The sequence below is a fragment of the Alligator sinensis genome, unplaced genomic scaffold (assembly GCF_000455745.1).
Source record: "Alligator sinensis unplaced genomic scaffold, ASM45574v1 scaffold741_1, whole genome shotgun sequence".
Lineage (NCBI taxonomy): Eukaryota > Metazoa > Chordata > Crocodylia > Alligatoridae > Alligator > Alligator sinensis.
The window spans coordinates 98,814-120,746 of record NW_005842212.1 but is presented as its reverse complement, the minus strand read 5'-3'; the positions used below and the strand labels follow the sequence as shown (position 1 = coordinate 120,746).

Sequence of the window (21,933 nt, the reverse complement as noted above, 5' to 3'; positions counted from 1 at the left end):
TTTCCCCATTCGGGTAACCAGGGCTGGCGCAGAAAGATGGTGGGAGAAGTAGGCTATGCAGCACGATGTTGCCCTTGGACTTCATCGGTGTCCTTCAGTCTATTCTTTCACATCTGAACTCCAGCTAGGCGATGCTTGGTGCATTTTTCAAGCCTGCATACAAACCAGTTCTTGCCTTGCTGATATTTATAGCCTGCAACAAAGCCACTCCAAATTCAAGGTGACATTACAATATGCTTTATTTCACCAAAATCCCTAAAATGCTTTTTTCCCCCCCAGTGACTTCTGTCAAGGCGAGCATTGAGATCAGCGCAGGGAGAAAGGTCAAGGCAGAACAAAACATTTCTCACAAGGAAAAAAGAAAATGAAAACCCAGACAAAAAAAATACATATTTCAAATATCCCATCTACCTAGGACTAGTCTATTTAAATACAGTTGAGTTTTCAACAGTTCGCACGTGGTTACCTTTTACCGGTGGCATAAATAAGGTAATGCTGATTGTTCTGTGTGCTGCTATAGCTCAATTTTCCAGACTTTATACCCAGAGGGAAGCCATGGAAAAGAAAGATTCAATCTGACATGTTTAGCTGCTACCAGAAAAACGCAAGGGGGGTTTTCTTCATTCAAGGAGAACAAGCCAGCTCCTTCCAGGAGCTCACAAAATGCACCCCCACCAGTCAATGTCAGAGACCATGAAGGATTTTTCCATGACAAACAACAATTACATCCTGTGACGGACTCCGGCACAGAAAGCACCAACACAGCTGGGAACACTTAAAAGAGCACGCATGCCTTCCAAGACGCAAAGTTAAAAAGGGAACAACAGCAAGCCAGTGAAAGGAGGATGCAGTCTTCCGCGCAGACCTGCATCTTGCTTACATGAACCCCGTGTCAGCCATACCTTGGAAATGATCAGCGATAGGAACCATGATTCATTTTCTACTGGAGGCAGGAAGATTTGCTCCAAAGTTCAGACAAGAGAACATGGCCTTTTCTGGACTGGGAAATTAATGAGAGAGGAGGGGACTGAGTGCAGGGAGGAGTATGGGCTGAGGAACAGACACAAAGAAAAGGGTTCAGGATTTAGAAGGATTTCTTTGGGGTTTGGGGCAGGTGAAAGGGGGAAACTCAGGTGTTGTGTGCACAGATTTATCCCAAGAGCTGAAGGGACATATGGCTGCACTATATACTACGAGTATAGGCAAGCAAAACATCGTTTGTGCTGGTGGAGCTATGCCCTGCTTGATACCATCATCAGATGCACTGGTGCAAATCACGGCTTAGGATGCTCGATTCTGTTTACACTGAGCGACTACCCTGTACCAGCTGGCTCCATGGGCACCAGTGGGTTAAGCCGGAGCAAAGGCTGCAGCAGGGATGTGAGACAGCTTCAAAGTATAAAAAGGAAACAAAGACAGTAGGAGAGGCAAGCAAGGGCTTGTCCCTGCCTCTTTTGCTGTGTTCTCAGGAAGAGACGCTCTTGAGCAATGCCCAGCTACCCATTCCCACTGCACTCGCCAGTGCCAGAGCAGCTGCACGGAGGGTATGCCCTGTGGCAGCTCTCAGCCATGCTGGTGACAGGGGTGACTCATATTAGATGTGGGCCACAGGCTAGTTTTAAAGAGAGAGCAAATAAAGCTCCCAGATGGGCCCCTGGAGTTACGAGCAGAAGCACCCTTCTGGCAAAAACCCCTCTGAGATTAATAGGAGCCTGCATAAGGCTTGTTATGCAAAGGATAGCTTATGTGTATGTGAGTAATGGTGTCTTCCAAGTGTGCCTGGCTCGTACGGCCAGAGTGTGCTCAGTACACTATTTCCAGATGTGTTTGCAAGCCTATTCATTGAGCTTTCTTTTTCAGCTAGGTCATGCAAATGGTATGGCCTAATTGGATTATTCACCATAAACAGTCAGAAGATGCTTCACAATTACATCAGATCAAGGCAATGGGGAACTCTGTTAATCCAATCCATGCTCTCACTGCTAGAGGTGGTCCCTCCAAGTCAGTCTGATGCATCAGTCGGCAGAGCTCAAGGAAGCTTGTCTTGCCATCGGCTCTGCTTTACAGGTTCTGCAGCAGAAAAAAAACAGTTGCTCCAAGCCTTTTCAGCTCTTTGACCCCTGTGATTGGGGAACACACCAGGTACTCAACCAGAACCAAGGAAAAAAAGATTTAAAAAGCATTTCAAGCAAGACAGATATATATGACTCCCAAGAACAGACTGCATCTTGAATCCAAGGTTGCATCCATACAACCATAGCTGCTGCATCCTTGTAAATATGCATAAGAAAAATCAGAAAATCTGAGTGCATCTTCAATTCAAGGATGTCTTATATTCAAAGGAATAAGGTAACCCCATTGCTTCGCCACATTTCTTATTTGAGCACAAAGCACAAAGGCTGGGATCCTCAGGGAGTTAAATGCCCAAATCTTATTGAATTTCCCTCTAGAATACTTTGAAAATCTCAGTCAAATTATTCCAGAGCGGCCATCATCTTTTAAAGAGAATCACTGAGGCTTTAGTTCTTCCACTGTGTATTTTCTTTATTTGCTCTTTCTCCCTTCCAGAAATGATGCCTTAAAATGGGATTTTAATAAAGTGTGCTTTTCTCTTTGAATCGGTAAGAATGCAATAAAATCTGCAAGATATAGGAATTTGCTCCCTCCTAAGAAGCTTTTCCTTACTGCTCACTTCTACTACATGTTAAAAGTTAAATGATTTAGGTTTTTTGCCACAAGACAGGGTTTTTTAAAGCCTTGTCTACTCTGCTGTTTATTTTCCCCATTTAATGTCATAATCCTATTTGTGGCATCAGAGTGGGTTGCTGTGCAAGTGATTATGAGGGCAAAGGATTAAGGACAGATTCTGCAAGTATCCTTAGCAATAAAGAATTAAGGAAGAAATCAGAAGGAAAAAGGAGTCCTAATATGAAGAGTTTCCAAATAGAACAGTTACCAAAGTGTGCCGCAAGGCACTGATTCCTTTTATTATTCATAGAAGCTGGTCAAGATTCAGTAAGATATCGAAGCTCACACCTAACTTAAAACACATGCTATCTCACTGACTTCAGTGTGACTACCTAGGTGTTTAAAGTTAGACATATGTCCAAGTTCCTCAAAGAATCCAAGCCTGAATGGACTCCGTAATGCTTGGCTAGCAAAGGAAAGCACAGACTGGCATTCCTACCTGGTGACACCAACAACAGTATTAAACAAATTTGCTCCAAAGTGTTATGGGGAAACACAACTCTGTTAACACACAAATGGATTGACAATGGAGATGGGCATCCCTAACTTCTCCTATACCACAAATCATGTAGATGTCACATGGAAACATTTTGCACTTGGCACGATTCGCACTAATTTCTAGGCATCAGCCTACTCCCATCACCAGCACCTGCTAGCAGTGCTGTCCCCTGCTCAGCGTGGACCTGAAGGTCAGATAGCAATGCAAAGGTATAAAGCCACCCTGTTACACTGCATAATGAAATTATTCATTTGGAATAAGCATGAGCAGTCAGACTGCTGGCTCCCATCACCATTTTTAAACATGTCAATTAGCCAACTCCTAACAGATTCACAAGGCATGTTGTTTGAACTGCGGTGGCAGCCAGTGGTATACTCACACACCTGCTCTCAACATTGCTACAGCAGTATTAGCATCGATGGGGATTTAAAAAAAAAAATCTATTTAGTGCACACTGGGCCATAGGGTTTATGCAGTGCTTTAACTTTACAAAGCGATATACAAGTGATGCTGTTATACTCCAGTTTCTCCTTAAATTTTATTTTCCTTTACAGTAGGCCTGGCATTCCCTCAGTGAGAAATAAAACCATTTGTGTAAATCTAATGAAAACCACAAAGTTGTTATGTATTGAGTGGACAAGCCAGATTCACACCCACATTATCTACAGGAAGAGCTTCAACAAATTTGTGTAATGCCCAGCATTGTAGAAATAGATTTGAAAGGAGAAGAGCAGTTGGCAGGGATTAAGCAAGTAGAAAAGGCAAGCACACACAAAAAGGAGGATTCTGGGCAAATTAATGGAGCAGAAGGAATAACTGGGCATGCCCTCTGGTCTCCGATATCACTTCCTTTATGAAAGGAAGTTATGTCTCATTATGGGGGAAGCAAATGTCATAAAAGATGACTTTTACCTTCTACTGGCTTCACTTGAAGTGCTGGGCCAATACAAACGCTCAGGTTATATTTCACTAAAATAGCTATTCAGAAAGTTGCTGGCAAAGCAAAGGAAATTTCATTCTGGAAGATGAATACTCTATACTTTATAGGTAAAAGGTAAAATACCAGGCTCCATCATAACAACCCCTCCTAGGAAAAAAGGAAGCCCTAGAACAGCTCTATAATAATAAAATAGTTTTCTTCCACCCAGCTACAGTATCCAAATCACTACAGAGAAGGTTACCTGTGATTCAGCAGCCAATATGTTCTAAGAATGGGTGGCCCATGCCCCTCCATTTCAAATATGGGGTAATCCAGTATTTGAAGTGATCAGTATAACTACACTATAGCAAATATAGACTGACAGCAGAATTACTATCATAAAAAGACAAATTTAAGATCCTCTAGTTCCATTTCTCCTTCAAGACATGAGTATACTAATATACTATGAAACAACTGTAAAAAGAAAAAAAAGCGCTCTCCACTATTTAACATCATTTGATGTATTATGAAATTGTCACCTATCAAAAGGCACCCAAAGAAGACTATGATAAATTAACGAGCGTATACGAAGTTACTAAACTGAAAGAGGATATTTTGGACTATCTAAATAAACAGAGGCAAGCTTTATACTCAGACATGGTTTATACCAAATCTCATCTATAACCTAGTTCACTGACTTATTCATGAAACCTCTACATAGGAGCAATTCCTTATAATATACCTTGGAACTGAATCCCAATATACAGTATAACGTAGCTGGCTCCATCTTGCAAGAACAGTGGCTCAAGTTCTGCTCGCCCATGCCTTGCTATGGATTATGGAAATGTAGCAGGTATTTTAGACACCAACCAAAATCTAACTTTCTGCACACTGCTGGGCAAATGGAAAGTTTCAAGGCAACACTGATAACTGCCAACCAGAAAATAACGGAGGTGTGGAGACGGATGGGAGAGACTGCACATGCTGCACTGGGGAACGTACTGACAGCTGAGCCAGAAAGATGTTGTGATGGGGAAGAGGAGGGCAGGTTGGGGAAGTTTTCCTAGCTTCCATCCCTTTAGGCTTGCCACTAATTTCATTATAAAATAGTGGAGCCTGCAAGCTTTTTATAGAGATACATTACTCAGGTGACCTAGGCAAATGATAGGCTCAACGAGAAGTTTATCTTGCCTCCTGAGCACGCTATAAAATAACAGAAGCAGAGAAACAAAAGGCCAAAGAAATGCAACAGGCCTTACAGACTAGTACACGGGATAGCCCCTCTGGCAAAAGCAAGCCCCAACATATCGCAAGGCTGTGTGGATACTGTTATGTCTCCTATTTACCGATGTACCTGCCCACCTCTTCCATCCACTCGCTCACCACACACACAGTTTCTGGCAAGCAGTGGGATGTATTAGTTCTGAAAGACTCAGTCCACCCCGTAACTCTTTCTTCCTGACTATGACTCAATGCCTTTCCTCACTCCAGGCACTGCATCTACTCTTCTGGGACTTCACCTGTCAATACCTAAGTAGCAGCAGATAAAAATATGCCCCATATGCAGACAGGAGGCTGGAACCATCTGCTACTATAATTTAAGTATCTTCACCTGCAGACTAGTAATAAGGACTCCAGGGTTCTCTTGTTGCTTGGGAACTTTCTGCTTTAATAAGTTAGAAGTTCTGCAGAAGAGAAATGACCTACCTTGCAATAACTGGGGCTCTGTGATGCACTGTCCTTCTGCATCTTCCTTTGTGGGGGCCAGTTTCACCTTGTGGCCCTGAGCTCCAGCAACATCTCTACAGGATGCACGTGACCCACACCTGTGGGCAAAGGGCAGCGAGCACCTTCCATCAGGCTGAGGTCGAGACCCAGCAGCTGAACTTTGGGTATGCAAGACTCCAAGGAGGGAGGGGGGACAGGCCGTAGAGCGGACATATGGGAAACACCCCTTGAAAAAATATGGATTTCACATATTGTTTGCTTCTTGGCATTTAAAAAAAAGAAAAGAAAAAAAAAGGCCAATCCCCCTGCCTCTCTGGCTGTTGATTAAGGACAGAGCCATGCTGTTGTTCATCATCCTTTGCTACTGATTGCTCCATGACGTGCTGCCAGGACATGCAGGCCTTGCAGCCTGCCCTGAACTCTAGTAGGCTGTTGTGCATGTGCACTTTCCTCAAGGGCAACAAGCTTTGCTGAGCCTATCCCCAGGGAGCATCTGGATGGCACACTGTTTGCAGTGCCCTTCCGCCACTCTGCGGATGACAGCACGGGTAGGGAAATAATCCAGTGCACCTCCCAGGGCTGTCTGCCAGGAGTCACCACTGATTTTAGCTTGCCCTGCACACACAGGTGCTGTCAGCCATACAGCATCACCTTCTAAAACAAATCGTGCTGGGGTGCTACTGTGCAGTAACGCTGCATGCTGTGCAGTCATTTAGTACTTGGTTGTGCGCAAGCACTGAATGACTATATGCAGTAGCAATTGCACCGTGGGTGGCTCATGCAGTACCCACAAAGTATCAAATATAGCCTTGAAAACCCTCAGCCTTTCGTCAGCCAGTCATCCAAAAAAAGGTGAGCCATGACTTTTGCTCTCCTGCGGTTTGCTGCTATCACTGTGAGCACGTAGGTGAATACCTTCAGGCAGTCAAGGCCTCACACTGGGGCGGCCTCACACTGGGTTGAGAAGCTATTATGGGCCTCAGGTACATTTTTGGGGTGGTGTGATGGCCATGTGAAAAAACCCATTCTGAATATAAACCCCTCTCCCTTATACCAGGGAAAGGATTATGGTGCAACCCTGTGGATTTCTCCTTACCTATGAATGAGTTGCCTAACTGAAGGCCAAAGAGGTTCCTTTCCTCTTGGGATCAGGAACTAACCTCTGGAGAGACCGCTTCCCCAGTAGTGATAGGGAAGCATCTTAACACCCATCTCGCTGGGGTCATCTGATCCCAGCAGTCTTTCCTGCCCAAGTGCAAGGGGGCTGGACCCTATAATCTGTAAGGTCCCTTCCAGCCCCTAACAACCACGAAACCTGCTGGAGTGAGGGTCCACCAAGAGGGACAAGGCAAAGAGCTGGGGGTAGGCAATGAGAGGAACTGGATGGCATATCCAGCAGCAGCGGCACCTGTGACCTACTGGTTCATAGAAATATGAGGCCATTTGTGCCTCGTAGGCCAAGTAGTTCTTGCAGATAGCTGCAACCAACCCTGGAACCTCACGAGTTGGGACTGCTGATCTAGAGTAAAAGCTGCTGTTTATCCCCAAAGGTGAGGGTTGGGATGGTCACAAGACATTTTCTCTGCCTGTGGAAGCACGGTCTACTCCTAGGCAGCTCAGAAAATTTCTGGTGCAAGAAAAGAGGGCTGCAAGGCCAGTCCTTAAAGCAGAGCTTTCCAAACTGTGTGCCGCGACACATTAGTGTGTCGGCAGCAGTGTGTAGGTGTGTCGCGCGAAATGCAGAAAATTTTGCGAAAGGGCACCGCGGAGCTCCCTTACTCGCGTCTGCTTCCCTTGGCCCCTCCCCCAGAACTGAATTACTGTGTCGCGAAATGATGCATGTCTAAAAGGTGTGTCACCAACATGAAAAGTTTGGAAAGCTCTGCCTTAAAGAATACAACCCTGCAGCCAGCTGAGTTTTCCTTTAGGCGCCAGGGCGCGAGCTGTGTCACCTAAGTCTTTCAGCACATCAAACGCCATCCATCTCCACACTGAACCACTCTGCTCCGTCCCACAGCACGTCTTCCAGGGTACATGGTGCTCTGCAGAGAACACCAGAATGACCGTGGCAAGATCGTGACTGTTGCCATCAAACGAGAAGCTGTTTCGCCTGCATCCAGGGCTGCATGCAGCTTGCTCTTGGTTACTGCTTGGCCTCCTGCTGCTAGTGAGGACACTGAAAGCAGAGAGTAAGAAGCTTTCCTACCAGCTTGAGCTGAGGCGCAACTGGGAGACACGGAGGTATGGAAGGCCTGCTCCACCTTCTGCCAACAACAAAGCACATACATGCCCCGTCGCTGCTACCGGCTAAAAAGACTGCTGGGCTTGGATGCGAGGCACAGGTGCTTCCACAGGAGAATATGCATTTGGGCAGCCCCTCAAAAGGAGAATTATTTTTCTTCATGTATATTCCACTTATGAACAAGAAATCTCCCTTTGCCTGGCATCTTCATTTTGAATTATTTATCGGGTATCATGTTCATTTGCATAATTTATGAGGTGCAAAATAAGTGATCAATCATTGCATATTAGGATTTCCCAAATTGTGTGCAAGGCTCAGCAGCACAGGCTGCTTTTCTTTTTTTTTTTTTTTTTGGTGCTCTGAAACATATGAGCAAACATCCAAGGAGCAGAGACTGGATTTCTTTAAAAATCACAGCAAACACACATACCCACACACACATGCCGGCTCACAACAAAGGGTCGTTACTTTGTTATACAGCTGTGCCCTACAGAGAAGGCAGGGATCATTATCTCCTGTGTAATTTATCCTATATTACAAATTGTGAGTAGTAATATTTCAAAAGCCTTTATTTACTGATCAGAAACAAAGCCCTTATCCGCTAATGCTCCCTCCTTCAGTCTTGCTGATTATGTATGGTTGAGAGCTATCATTTAACAAAGAGCCAATTAAGTCAACTTTTCAAAAGTAACTGAATAGCTGAAATTCTTCGAGCGGCATTTTATTGCATTATCTTGACTGTAATGGAGAAGAAACAAAGCTAGCAGAGCAACGAGAGTCAGAAAACCAGGCATCAGCCAGTGCCTAGGAAAAAAAGAAAAATCAAAGGCATGCAGTCATCTTGGCCTGAAAATACCTTCTTCCTACAGTTACTTCTAACCCCTAATATTACTGTAACTGAGAGCAGAGAAAATTATTGTGTGCCCAGTCTGTTTACTCTCTGTATTTGACAACACCAGGTGAATGAGCACTTTGCTGTTTACTCTGTATACAGTGTCCTGGATCACAGGACGTGCTCCGTCTCATACCCTGCTGCAGCCTCTCTCCACTGCTTTCTTCCTAGTGAAGGGAGCATCCTGCTATCCTGGCATGCTTAGGTTTGGTTACTGGGCTTCAGCACCCTGGTTTCACACTGCTTCTCACTGCAATGAGCCATTTGCCTTGGCTCTTAGCAGCTTTGTAACCTGAAGACAGCTACAGTGACACCACCCGGCGTCTTCAACACAAAGTACAATTTATGAGCTGGGAACAAGGCAAAGAAATGGGTTAAGTAACCCGCACATCTGCATCTTACCCAACGCAGCCCACCTGCAGCCTTGGTTTGGGAGAAAGGCCCCACATTTGCAGCTTCTACCCCTGGCCCCCCACCATTAGCTTCTCCAAAAGCTAGTTCACACTTCAACACTTTGTTGATGTAATTACATGAGTAGGGGAAAAAAATCATAACCCAAAATGGCATTGCTATGGCAGCAAAATCCTTTCTCTAGATGCAATTATACAGGCAAAGAGCCCTCTCATCAGTAAAGCTCATTTTCTTTGGGGGATCTGGCCTAAGTTATACTGGCAGCGATACCAGTCAACCCTTTCTGGGCCCCCGTCATCTTCTTCTATGCATCTTAAAAGATTTCTTCCTCAGCAAAGCCCCCTCATCCCTTCCCCGTCAAGCTCCTTAGACTAGGAAGAACCGGTTTACATCGGTCCCTAGAGGTCTTCCTCCTCCTCCGGTGTTCCCAGCCAGGCTGCAGAGGTGATGCTTCAAAGGAATTCACACACACACAGGTTTTTAACTACAGTAATGGGATTGATATGAAGTCACTGACTGCAACTTCCACCTACGGCTGTGCTACTGCAAAGGTCTGACTTAACTTGCCGAGGCCAGCCAGTCAACGGTACCAAACTAGGGTACGCCAAACTCATCAAAGTATTACATAATTCTTCCATGCTACGAGCTATGCAGGCAGTCTACGTAGGTCTTTCCTCAAGGCAAGGGTGGATTTTGCAGCAGCAAGAAGACAAACTGGCAGGGGAGCATGCAGGCAGATGTGGCCCAGGATATCTTGTTTAGGCAGTTTTTTAAAACACTTCCTGGCTTTCAAGTTACTAACGTCCCTTTGGACATCACTGGAGGAGCATCTGAGAATTATAAAATACTTTCAGAAATGGGGGTGATGATTCACTGCTGAAGTCACAGTGCCCAGCCTACCCAGTGCTTACAAGGTTGAATTCATGAAGACAGAGAATAAAGGAGCTTTTTACAAGTAGGAAGGGAGGTGTCGCAAAGGCACAAAAATGTACCTCAATCTTCTCCTGTGGCAGCAGATTCTACTGTGACCTATAACTCCTATCTTTCTGTTCGTTAATCCAGCTAGGTTTACACAACGGGGGAATCAATTTGCTCAGACTAACCTTGGAGTGAATTAATGGTCAACTGCAGCTTCCCTGTAACATCTGTGCACCAAGACAGTTGTTGCCAAAGTAATTTTGTCTCAAACCAACAGCCTTGCTGTAGAAAATGTAGCCGAATGGAATGAGGTTCTGACATGCACCATGAAACACTGCTGCCTTCCCCAGGGGTCCTCTCAGCATCTGCCATTACTCCTAGCATGTGTCCCCTCCTGCTCTCCCCGCGCCCTCAAAAGCCCTGTACTGTGTCAGCTTTCCAGCCCAAGGAGAATGCCTGCGGCCTCCCCTTAACCCAGTAAGTGCCATTCCCTAAGACAGAGGACACCTTATCACAAGGCCCAAGTGATACAGCAGCTCCTCCCTGAACCCAGCCGCTCTCAGGTTTCACAAGTGTTGCTTCATTTCTGCCCTCCTCCTCGCCCCACCAAAGGCATCACTACAGAGCAAAGCAAACCAAGGCACTCCTTCATCCGACCGAACGCTTTGCTTCTGGATCTCCCCCTGCTTGCCAGACCCAGGGGCCAGATTACACAAGGGCATTTGGGTCACTAAAGGTGCTGCTGGCACCTGCAGGATGCTCGTAGGCAGCTTGGCAGGCAAAGTGCCATAACCCACACTGATTTTAATGAGACTGTGACACCTGAGCTGCTTGAGCATGGCTGGCCGGGACAGTGCCAAACGCCCACCTGCTGAGCCCCATGCCTGCTTTAGACTGTTTGTTCATGCCTTGGTTTCCCCATCTGTAAAATGGGGATGATGATGCTGACAAAAAGCCCCATATAAGAGCTAGGTAATATTACCACCACTGTGACCTGCACCTTTTGGTGCTTAAGTGCTTTTGAAGTATGGCCCATTTACCAATCCTGTACAAAGTTGTACAGGGCAACACCATCCCGGCCACTCCAGCAATCTCTGAGATGGAGGGTGCCTTGTCACAATGCACGAGTGATACAGCAGCTCCTCCCTGGCCCAGCTGCACTCAACTTTCACACACGTTGCTTCATTTCCGCCCTCCTCGCTCCCCCAACAAAAGTCTGTTTTTGAGACATCAGTAAAGGAAACAAAATTTCCAGCTGAACCACAGGAAGCTGCGGCCCAAGCATTCAAGGTGCAAATGACTCTGAAACTGCCTTGTTGCAAAACAACTGGCACAGCCAGTCGCTGACAACCCCGCTGTTACAGAAACACAAGTAGGAGGGTAGCAGACAACACAAGCAACATCACATTAGACACCCTGAATTAAAAATTACCAGTACTGTCCACTGACCATAGCATTAAAACTTCCAGATCTGTTTCATTCAGTAGACTGAAATCAAACCACTGTGATTTTTGGCCAAGGAACAACATTTAATGGGTCAACAAGACTCTCATGTTGCATGTCTTCAGAACTTATGGTAGAAGTGATATCTTTTATCAAACCAACTAGATATTTGCCAAAAAAAGTCACATTCACCCTTCTTTAGGCATAGGAGAATGCAAAGATTGTAAAATTTCTCCAAGGTGGAAATTAAAATTCATATTTCACAGAAGAGCTGAAGGTGGTGTAAGATCTCCTGGTTGGAAACGTTCATTTTGTGCCAATTAGGCTCAGATAAAAGTTAGAACAGTCTATTTACCTCAAATTTGCCTGATGGCAAGCAGGATGTTGAATTATGTTTCCTTCTGGTTATGATGATTCATATTTCACAGGAGGATGGGGAGATGGAGTGCTCTCCTGGGCAAGGAATTTCTCTTGTGGTGAGCCAGCGTCGTGGTCTGTGAACACGCAAATTTTAGCTCGAAAGCAAGGGTGTCAGCTTTCAGGGTTTTGGGGCATCACAAAATCAGCTGGAGTCCTGATAGAGTTTAACTGAAATGCTTCTCAAAACCTACATGCTTGGCATAGATTACTTCAGCCTGTTTTCACACCTAAATGAGGCCAGAAGGGACAACTACTTCCTGTAACAATACCACATAAATATTGCCCTCTGCGAAGAATTCTCCAGAAATGCAATTATGTACCCGCATAAAGGACTGCTGCTCTACACTGCAGCAGGAGCACGAACATCAGCCTGAAATAACACAGCAGGACTTGGGTTGATTGAGTCATGCCTTTGCCATGTACAGACCAGCACTCTCATATACAAGTTGTTCTAATGCACAGCTAGATCCCTACAGGTACATGAGAAGTGTGTAGATCTCAGTCTTTGCCAACAACTATTTTGCAAGACAAGATTTGTATAATCCTGTTCACCACTGACCTGTTACCCATGCTTAAACTACAACCTTATCACAGGGGTTTAGGTTGTAGCCGTGTTGGTCTAAGGACATAGGCAGACAAGGTTCCTTGGGTGAATTTGATATCTTTTATTAGACCAACCCAAATGGTTGGAGAATAGTTATTAAGCAAGCTTCCGGGTTCAAAAACCTTATCACATAGTCTGGACCACAGCAGATGTATTTTCTATTTCTCTAGAGGAATTAATTCACTTCTAATAAGTTAACAATGGAGAATAAGAAAAAAAAAAACCTTTTTGGTTTTGTCTCTAGCATTAAGTGAGAGTCTTTACTAAAAAGCTAAACCAAAGCAGCCTACTGCCAGCACAGCTCTGCATTTGAACTGAAGCTTGATAAGACTGCATTGCCCCAGCAGAAGAACTATTCTGGTCTCAGTTACACCACTATAAGCCTAACATAATTTCACAGAGTTTAATGGAGTTACTCAGGATTTACACTGAGGGAATGAGAATAGGATATGAGCTCTTTCAAAAGCTAACATTTCATGGAAAGCTTTACCATTCTACTGAGAAACAATTCTGCCTTTCTTTTCCTATTATCAGTAGTTTTCTCCTTGTATTAATACCGAATAGGGGGATCATTATTTCCCCACCTGAAATTGAAATCCTCTCACATAAGAGCTGATTGTAATCGTGCATTTACATAGCCCCTTTTATGAAGAGCTCTAAAAAGTTCGATACAAGGGGATCACCACAGCCATCAGCAAAAAGGGTTTGGAAAGTCCTTTAACAGTAAAAACAACAAAACCCAAGAAAAACAGTGCATAGAAGGTCAGGGCAGGGCTGGGGAAAAGAACACCATGTTCATTTGAAACTAAGCAGACAGGTAATTACCCAGAAGTTAAAGGACTGTAAAGGATTGCTTTATTTTTCTTAATTAAAAACCTCCTAATGATCCTAATTAAGGATGTAAGGACCAGGAATTAAATGCTCAGAGCCTTATTTTTCAGGGCACAGAATACCACTGATCTCAGTTGCAACAGTGAATGTCCCACATTTGTGCAAACCAGACCCCAGAAAGCAAAGAGAATATAGACAGCAAGAGTTTGCAAGAAGTATGTGTTTTAAGCACCTTGCCCAGCACTACACAGGAGCTCTGTGGCAGAGGCAAGGATCGGGAAAGCTAATTCAAGTCCTCTCTTGAAGAACTTAGGTCCACATACCTACAACACTAGCGGCCTGCTCTATTCGTACCTGTCAATCCATGCCTCTGCCCCTGAGAAACTGCCAGATGAGACACTTCCGCAGGGTAGGAAATTGCTAACCGCTGCAGAGCCAAAAGGAAAGTAAACCTAACTAGAACAATCCTCCTGTGTAGCAACCTCAGACTGGACACCTTACAGTGGACGAAATTCAAACCTCGACTGCTACGTTGACTGCTTCAGAGGAAGAATGAACAATGAAATACCCAACAAGAAACACCACTAGAACAACCTCTCCCTCTTGGAGAGAAGGGCCGTAGACTCTCTACGATCCAGCTACTGAATAGTAATAAAACCAGCAGATACAGGAGGAGCTATAGTTATCCTTAACCATAAAGGCTACATAAAAGAAGCCAACAGACAACTCTCTGATACTACCTACTATGAAAAACTAGAGGAAGATTCAACTCCCCTTTCACCTCAAAACTCAAAACTACCATCACATCGTTTCCATCTGAACTACAAGAAAAACTTCAGACCCTGATCTCTCCACTACCCAATCCAGGGACCTTCTACATGCTCCCTGAAATCCACAAACAAGGGAACCCCGACAGGCCTATAAATTATTTCCAAACATGGAACCCTACACAGAAGAAATATCAGGTTTCATCAAATCCATCCTAGAACCTCTTGTTTCCCAAAGAGCAAGTTTTGTCCAAGACACAACAGACTTAAGAACACAGACCACCTTCCCAGCAACACCCTCCTAGCCACCATGGACATGACCAGCCTGTGTACTAACAACCCACACCAGGATGGCATCCAAGCCTGCCTAACATATCTACAAGAGCAAGATGACAACTTGGAGTACAGACCTCAAGATATTACTGAACTTGTACACTTCATCCCCACACACACCAACTTCAGTTTCAACAACCACACTTCCTCCAGACAATGGGCACAGCTATGGGCACCAAAATGGCCCCACAATATGCCAACCTTTTTATGGCCCACTTGGAAGAAGAATTCTTCAAGAACTGCACCTGCAAAACCTGTGCTATACCTGAGATGTATAGATGACATCTGCATTATTTGAACCAAAAACCTGAAGTCAAGAATTCTTCAAGAACTGCACCTGCAAAACCCGTGCTATACCTGAGATGTATAGATGACATCTTCATCTTTTGGACTGAAACCCTTCAGTCTCTGATTGATTTCCATCACAAATTCAATAATCGTCACTCCTCTATCAGACTATTTCTTGAATGCTCCAGCACTGACATTTCCTTTTTAGACACTATGATCACAATCCAGAATGGTGAAATACAAACCACCATATACAGGAAACCCATGGACCAAGAGACATATCTGCACAGAACAGGCAATCACCCTAAACACACCAAAAAAGCTGTAATTTACAGCCGATCCCTCTGATACCACTGGATTTGCACTGAGGAGAACATCTGCGATCACCACCTCATAAATCTCAAAAGGGCTTTCACCCAACAAGGATGCTCCTCCAGAGAGACAGATCACACTTTTGAAAGAGCCACCCGGATATCATGTGCAGAACTGCTGCACTACAAAAAGAAACCCCTCACAGAGCGCACACCGTTAGTGATGACATACCATCCCTCCCTGGAACCTCTACGGAAAATCCTCAACCAGTTGCAGGCCATACTAGAAGAAGACCCAATTCTTAAAGAGATCTTCCCAGAACCACCCATCCCAGCCTTTAAACAAGCACTGAACTTCACCAACCAGAAGCAAGCTTCCTACGGCCCAAACCACACCCAATGGATCCAGACCATGGCAGGACCAGAAATGTAAAACCTGCCAACACATCTCCACTGCCCCCACCATAACTACACCCCACAACAGAACCATCACCATTCCTGGATCTTACACCTGCATCTCCAGTAATGTCAGGTACCTCATCCAGTGCACCACATGCCCTGATGGAAAATAGGAAGGAGAAACCAAACAACAGCTGTGTACCAGAATGACCGCACACCAGAACCCATCGAAGACAAAAATACCCAAGTACCTGTGGGGCACACTTCTCACAGGACAACTGCTCCCTCTCTGATCTCTCAGTTCTAATCCTCAAAGGGAATTTACATAATACTTTTTTTGCAGATGAGCCTACGAACTTCACTTCATAAATCTACTGGATACAAAAAATTATGGACTCAATATAGACACCAGATTTATGATGCGTTACAACCTGCCTGATATGTGACACAGGAGGTAACCTGCCTCAAGCAAACCACTTACATTCCTTCACACATTTCCCTCCCGACCCTCCTCCCCTTCTATCTCTACCCTTTGTCTTCCAAATTTCCACACATTTGCATCTTCACAGACTTCTCATTATACTTTAGCTTCTTTTCTACCTTGGAGAGCACATAACACCAGCAGAGTCTCCCATTGCCTGAAGAAGGGTGTCTGTGCCTGAAAACTTGCAAAGAACTTTTTTCCAACTATTTAGGTGGTCTAATAAAAGATATCACGTCTACCCGAAGAGCCTTACCTGCCTCCTGCATAGCGAGGATTCCAAGGAGCAACAAACTGAGTTCCCGTTAATAATACTAACCATCCCTCACATCCATCCATAGTAACCTCCCAGGAGCAGGAGGTGAAGGTGACACGATGTCCTGGCTCAGAAGCTAGAAGCAACAACCCAGACTTTGGGGCATCATGACCAGGAGCAGGAGCTGGGGACAGAATGTCAGGAGCTGGGGACAGCATGTCAATAGTTAGGACACAGCAATGGCAAGCCTCTTGGGAGCCAAGAGTGAAGCCAGAAGGAAGGAACCAAGCTCAAAGGCACATGTGGCTCAGTCAGCTGGATACTACACTAGAAAGCAGTAGGTCCTGGGTTCTAGCTTGCACCGTTGATCATGTGGCAGCAGCTTCCCCACTACAGAGTTCCCCCCATGTCTATTAAATACAAGGTTTGGTGGCTCAGCTTCAAAAAGAGCCCCTGAAAGGACTCTAAGTAATGCTTGGCCAGTGGTCTGGTGGTGAGAGCATTAGGCTAGGAAGCTGCACAGATGCAGGTTCAAAAACCTCCTTGAGTACAAGGCCTAAACCTTGGTTCCCATTTCCTGGGTGAGTACCAAACAAACCTGGGGTACCAAGGAGCCAGGAACCTGCATGCTGCACAGGGAGAGAAACTGTGCCCTGCGGAAAAACAGCTCTCACTGGCAGTTACATGGCTGGAAAACTGCTGTTTGGGTGCGTGCAGTGAAATCAGATTCTGTCTTCCCACTCACTGCTTCCTAGTGACTAGAAAGCCCGGTCTCCCACATCCAGGAGACCGGGCTTCAAAAAGAATACAACTTTTTCTGTCTCCCCATCCCCCACTTCCCTCTAATTTATTAAAATGTGTTCTGTCTCAGGGAGGGGCCAGTCTGCTTGCCTGGAGATGAACAGGAAGATAAAAACGGCAGATTCCCAGAAGGAGCCACACCGCTCCCAACTGGTTTGGTCTGCCTCCAAGGCTGCACAGAGCAGAGACCAACCTCTTGGATCTACAGAGTTTATGTATAAGGAAGAAGCCAGGTCTTCATGATGGCAATCAACTGGCGCAAGACCATGCTTTCCTTCCCTATGATCCCCTACACTCTCTCCAGCTTCCATGATGCATGGGAGGTGGGTCTTACAAATAAAAGCACTGCTCACCTGTGTAGTGAACTTATTCCCAGACCACAAAGCCATCCTGTGCACTGAATAGGACCATTGGGGAAAAGCACCATGCAACTGCATACCATACACGTCAACGGTACAAACAGCTCTTCAGTCACAGGCTTTCAAGCAACAATTCTACCCTTGTATTTTTAATAAACCACTCACAACATTAGACCAAAGAATGTAAAGAAACCTCTCATCACCAATACTGCTGTAGAAAAGGGCTGGGATGGCGATACCTTCCAAACACTCATCACCAAACCTTTGCACAATGTGTTCCCAGTGCCCTAAATGTAGCCTTGACTCTCCTGGATCATTCATTTAATGTGAGCAACTGTTTGCTCAACCTTTGTTCAGACAACACACATTGCCTCAAGCCTTTTGTCTAGGCAGGGCCATGCTCAGTGCAGCACTAAGAACAAATCCTCTGATTCTTTGGGACCCACAAGTAGGGATAAAGCAGGGGTGGGCAAAATATGACCCGCAGGCCAGATCTGGCCCACGAGGCCATTCTATCCAGCCCTTGAGGCCCTCAAAAAATTTAGAAAATTCATATTTATTTGTCCTTGGTTCCTGTAAAAAATGACAGGAGACAGGAGCAATAGGACCCAGGGGAAGCCCCAGTGGTCTCCTGCAACAGCAAGGCCCACCCAGCCCCCTGCCAGCCAAAAGCCCCAGCAGGGGCTTCTGGCCTGGGACCACGTGGCTGCCCCAGTGCCAGAACCTCAGGTAAGGGGGTGGGGAGGGAAGGACAGGGGAGGATCCCGGGCAGGGGATGAGCTAATGCTGAACGCAGGGAAAAGCGGCACTTCCCCCACCCCGTAGCTGGCACCCTACTCTGCAGACGCTTACAGCCCGCCTGCGGCTGCCTGTGCCTGCTCAGGACAGCCTGGCACGGGCTGTGAGCGGCTGCAGCAGGGAGTGCCAGCCACGGGGCAGAGGAGGGGCCTCTTTTCCCCCCGCCTTCAGCACCAGCTCCTTCCCTGCTGGCAGGGTTGGGGCTGCATGCTGCCTCCCAGCCCGTACCATGGGGCTGCGGGGGCACTGGGAGCGAGTGGGTGTGGGAGTCAGTGGAAACATTGGGCCCGCACCAGTGTCCCGGAGCCAGCCAGCGCCGGCGGGGCCCAGAGCAGGGCAGCAGGAGTACAGGGTCCCGGCCAGCAGGGGCTCTATGGAGCCGGGCCAGCTCCCCCCCTCCCTGCTGGTGCAGCCCAGCCCAGCTCCACAGACCCCTGCCAGCCTGCGCCCCACTCTGGACTCCATCAGCGCTGGCCCTGGAACATTGGTCCCAAGACACTGGTCCCAAGACGGTGACCAGGGGGCAGGGCACCTGTCAAGGGTTGGGGCTACCCATGCGGCCCTTGACACAACGCCAAAACTGGGTAAGCAGCCCTCTGCCCAAAATAATTGCCCACCTCTGGGATAAAGGCACATGGCAAACTGATCCCAAAGAGAAGATAACAGTGTATTAGGAGCAGGTAACCAGCTAGTTTGTGAAAATATCTAGTCAGCATTAGCATTTCAGACACATGAACGTAATGTCAAAGCAAAAGTAACCTGCTGAAAGGGCAGGAGTTAATGCAGCTGAGATAATTATCTGGATCCCTCTTTATCCCATTAGTGGGTTTCATCCGTGTCCTGGAATACGATAAGCGGATTGTTCAAGCATTATTTGCCCTGTGCTGTTTCAATCCCAGTCGGAATTATCTTTATGCTGTGGTATCAAGAAAAGATTACATACTTTCCAAGGCTAAGTGCAGTGCCCTTCTCCTCCCCACCAGGATTCCTATATTCCCTGGCAAAATGAAGCACTGAATGGGATCTGAGGATCAGTATCTCCAATGTAAATCTGAGTTCTCCATTTCCCCCACAAATTTAGATGGATGACATGTCCTTTACTTCACATCCCCAAGTGAGATGGGAAAGGAGATGCAATGGATTCTTTCAGCTTAAACAGGAAGGTACTGGAAAGAAGAGACTGTGTAATCAAATTTATGAGGGGCCTTGAAAAAAACCCTACTCACTGTTGCCTTTTTTGTTTTCTGCAAGAACAAGATGACAATGAAAATGAGGGGCAGAAACATTTAGAATCAATTAAACAAATTGCTCCATGCAGTGGACAGCTGGACTGTGGAACTCGCTGCTACTGAAGATTACCCACTCAACACATGCCTCAGTTATTTTATAATCTCCAGTAATGTATGTAAAGATGCAAGCTAAGATTTTGATAAGGCCAAGATCATTCAGCAGCCAACAAAAACCCTTGCTTTGGGGGCTAAAGCTTATATCAGAAAGAGATCTCCTTATAACTACTCTAACATGCAAGCAGGGAATATGTTAAATTGCCTTTAAGGTAGTAGCCATTGACTGTGTCACTGCACCTATGATCTCGTGTAGGAAAAACTGTGATCCACTGTAAGAAAAATAAAATCAGTACAGTAATGGGAAGGTATTCCTGAACAATAAGGAAAGCCCTCTGTCCTTTCTGTTAGAAACTCATTCAAAATTTGAGATGTGTTGTATATGGAATGTCATATTAACACGTGGACTATTAGCAGGCTTGCTTCACAGCTCTGTAATGGTATCCAGGAGAGAGTTGTCTTACATAGCTCTATTTACACCAAGTAATACAGAAAAGAGAGATATAATGATAGCAGGTACCAATTACTCTAACTCCCAGAGGAAGCTTTTCAATTTCTCGCCCTCCCCCAAAGCAAGATGTGACACCGTATGCCAACAAACTTCTCTACTAGCATACAAATACCACAGAATATTCCCTCTCTCCTTCCCCCTCTCCAAATAACTATGCTGTACAATACCAGAACCATCATGTATTTACAGTCCACTTCATAGGTTTCCCCAATAACCCCACCGGCAAAGTTGGACCAAGATGGCAACAATCCTGCTAAGGACAGAAGGTGGAACAGTAAAGAGAAACGTCAAGCAGTCAGAAGCTTAATCCCACTCTTATTTGGACCGTGCAGAATCTGGCCATTTCTACTGAATGGAGGCAGGATGTCTTTCTCTACAGATCGGTAATCAGTTGTAGGAAGCAAATGTTGGCAATGGTTTTGTTGTTCGTTTCAAGACATAAGGATTCTTAAGGTCTCTGAATATTCACGCAGTAACTAGCTCCAACAGATGCACTACAACCTCCATCCTTTTTGGTAAACACATCGAGATAGTTTTTCATTTTAATTTTTGTTTTTGCAACCTGACCCCTTAAATCATTACTTTCAAAGCCAGCAAATAGTTACCGAGGCCTTCACTGACCTTATCAACACTCAAGATAAAGAGATAAAAGTACAAAATAAATATAAGGCAGTAATTAACATTCACCATTTAAATGAAATATTTCAGTAGTAATCAAATACTTCCAGTGACACGAGATATTTTAGCTCACTGGAGAGGTGCTCTCAGAAGCAATAAACTAATCTAATAAGAGACAGACCGGATGGAACCAGCCATTGATGAAACAACTGACCTATAAGCAGCCACCCCACTACCCACTCTAATTAGATTTCTCCTCTCCTCCACATACTCACCCTTCATCAGATTTTGCCCATGATCACGCTCAGAATGGATACCTCATGCAAGTTACTAGAACAAGAAAGCACAGGATTCAAAAGATCCAAATCAAGAAGTCTGCATTCAATAATATCCATACGTTTGCATTTTCAGTAGATTTCTTACTCTAATTCCTGCTCCCAGCAGTCAGCAAATGGCTTTATTAGCTAAAAGTGTTATTCCTTCTCCCTCTTCATTTACCTCAACTGCAATCAGCACAGTATTGGAAACAGTTTTCCTAAAAGCCACTGTCATCCTGCGAGCTGGACGTACTTCCAGCACCCTATATGCTCAGCACCAGTTTCATCCTGTATAGAAAATCCCCCTTGCCCATCACAGATACAGCACTTTCTTGTGTAACCTGGGCGGCAAAGGTAAATTCATCCAAGTGAGCTGCTTGCAAAGTACTGCGCTGTGTTAACATGCTCAGGATTTGGGATAACTAGCTATCTGTGTACTATATCAACATAGAGGGCAAGTCCTTGGTTAAACAGAAGAGATGCTATAGTCCCACTCAACTATCTATGGGGGAGGGGTTCCTTTTTCATGGAGATATTTGCATTGTTTAGGGACTTGGCACCATTGTACAAGTCACTGTGCAAACAAAGATAATCCCTAACCCCAAGAGTCTATACTCTTAAGTAAAATAAAAGGGACAACAGGAGTATATAAGCAACTGGACTAGTTTTGATCTATCAAACATACAGAGCCACCAC

At 45.4% G+C, this 21,933-nt stretch overlaps 1 protein-coding gene across 2 annotated transcripts in view; it reads right to left on the bottom strand.

The window, feature by feature from the left end:
- MGAT4B (mannosyl (alpha-1,3-)-glycoprotein beta-1,4-N-acetylglucosaminyltransferase, isozyme B) overlaps nucleotides 1–21,217 on the bottom strand; it is a 59,305-nt gene extending 38,088 nt beyond the window's left edge. The window contains exon 1 of one of the 2 annotated variants that reach the window (XM_025207834.1): nucleotides 21,196–21,217. In XM_025207834.1, coding sequence (XP_025063619.1) covers nucleotides 21,196–21,202 — 7 coding nt within the window. In that variant the 5' untranslated portion in view covers nucleotides 21,203–21,217. Of the gene's footprint in view, nucleotides 1–902; nucleotides 946–21,195 lie in introns of those variants that run through there. The other variant, XM_025207832.1, reaches the window with a different exon arrangement.
- Between the last annotated feature and the right edge of the window lie 716 nt (nucleotides 21,218–21,933).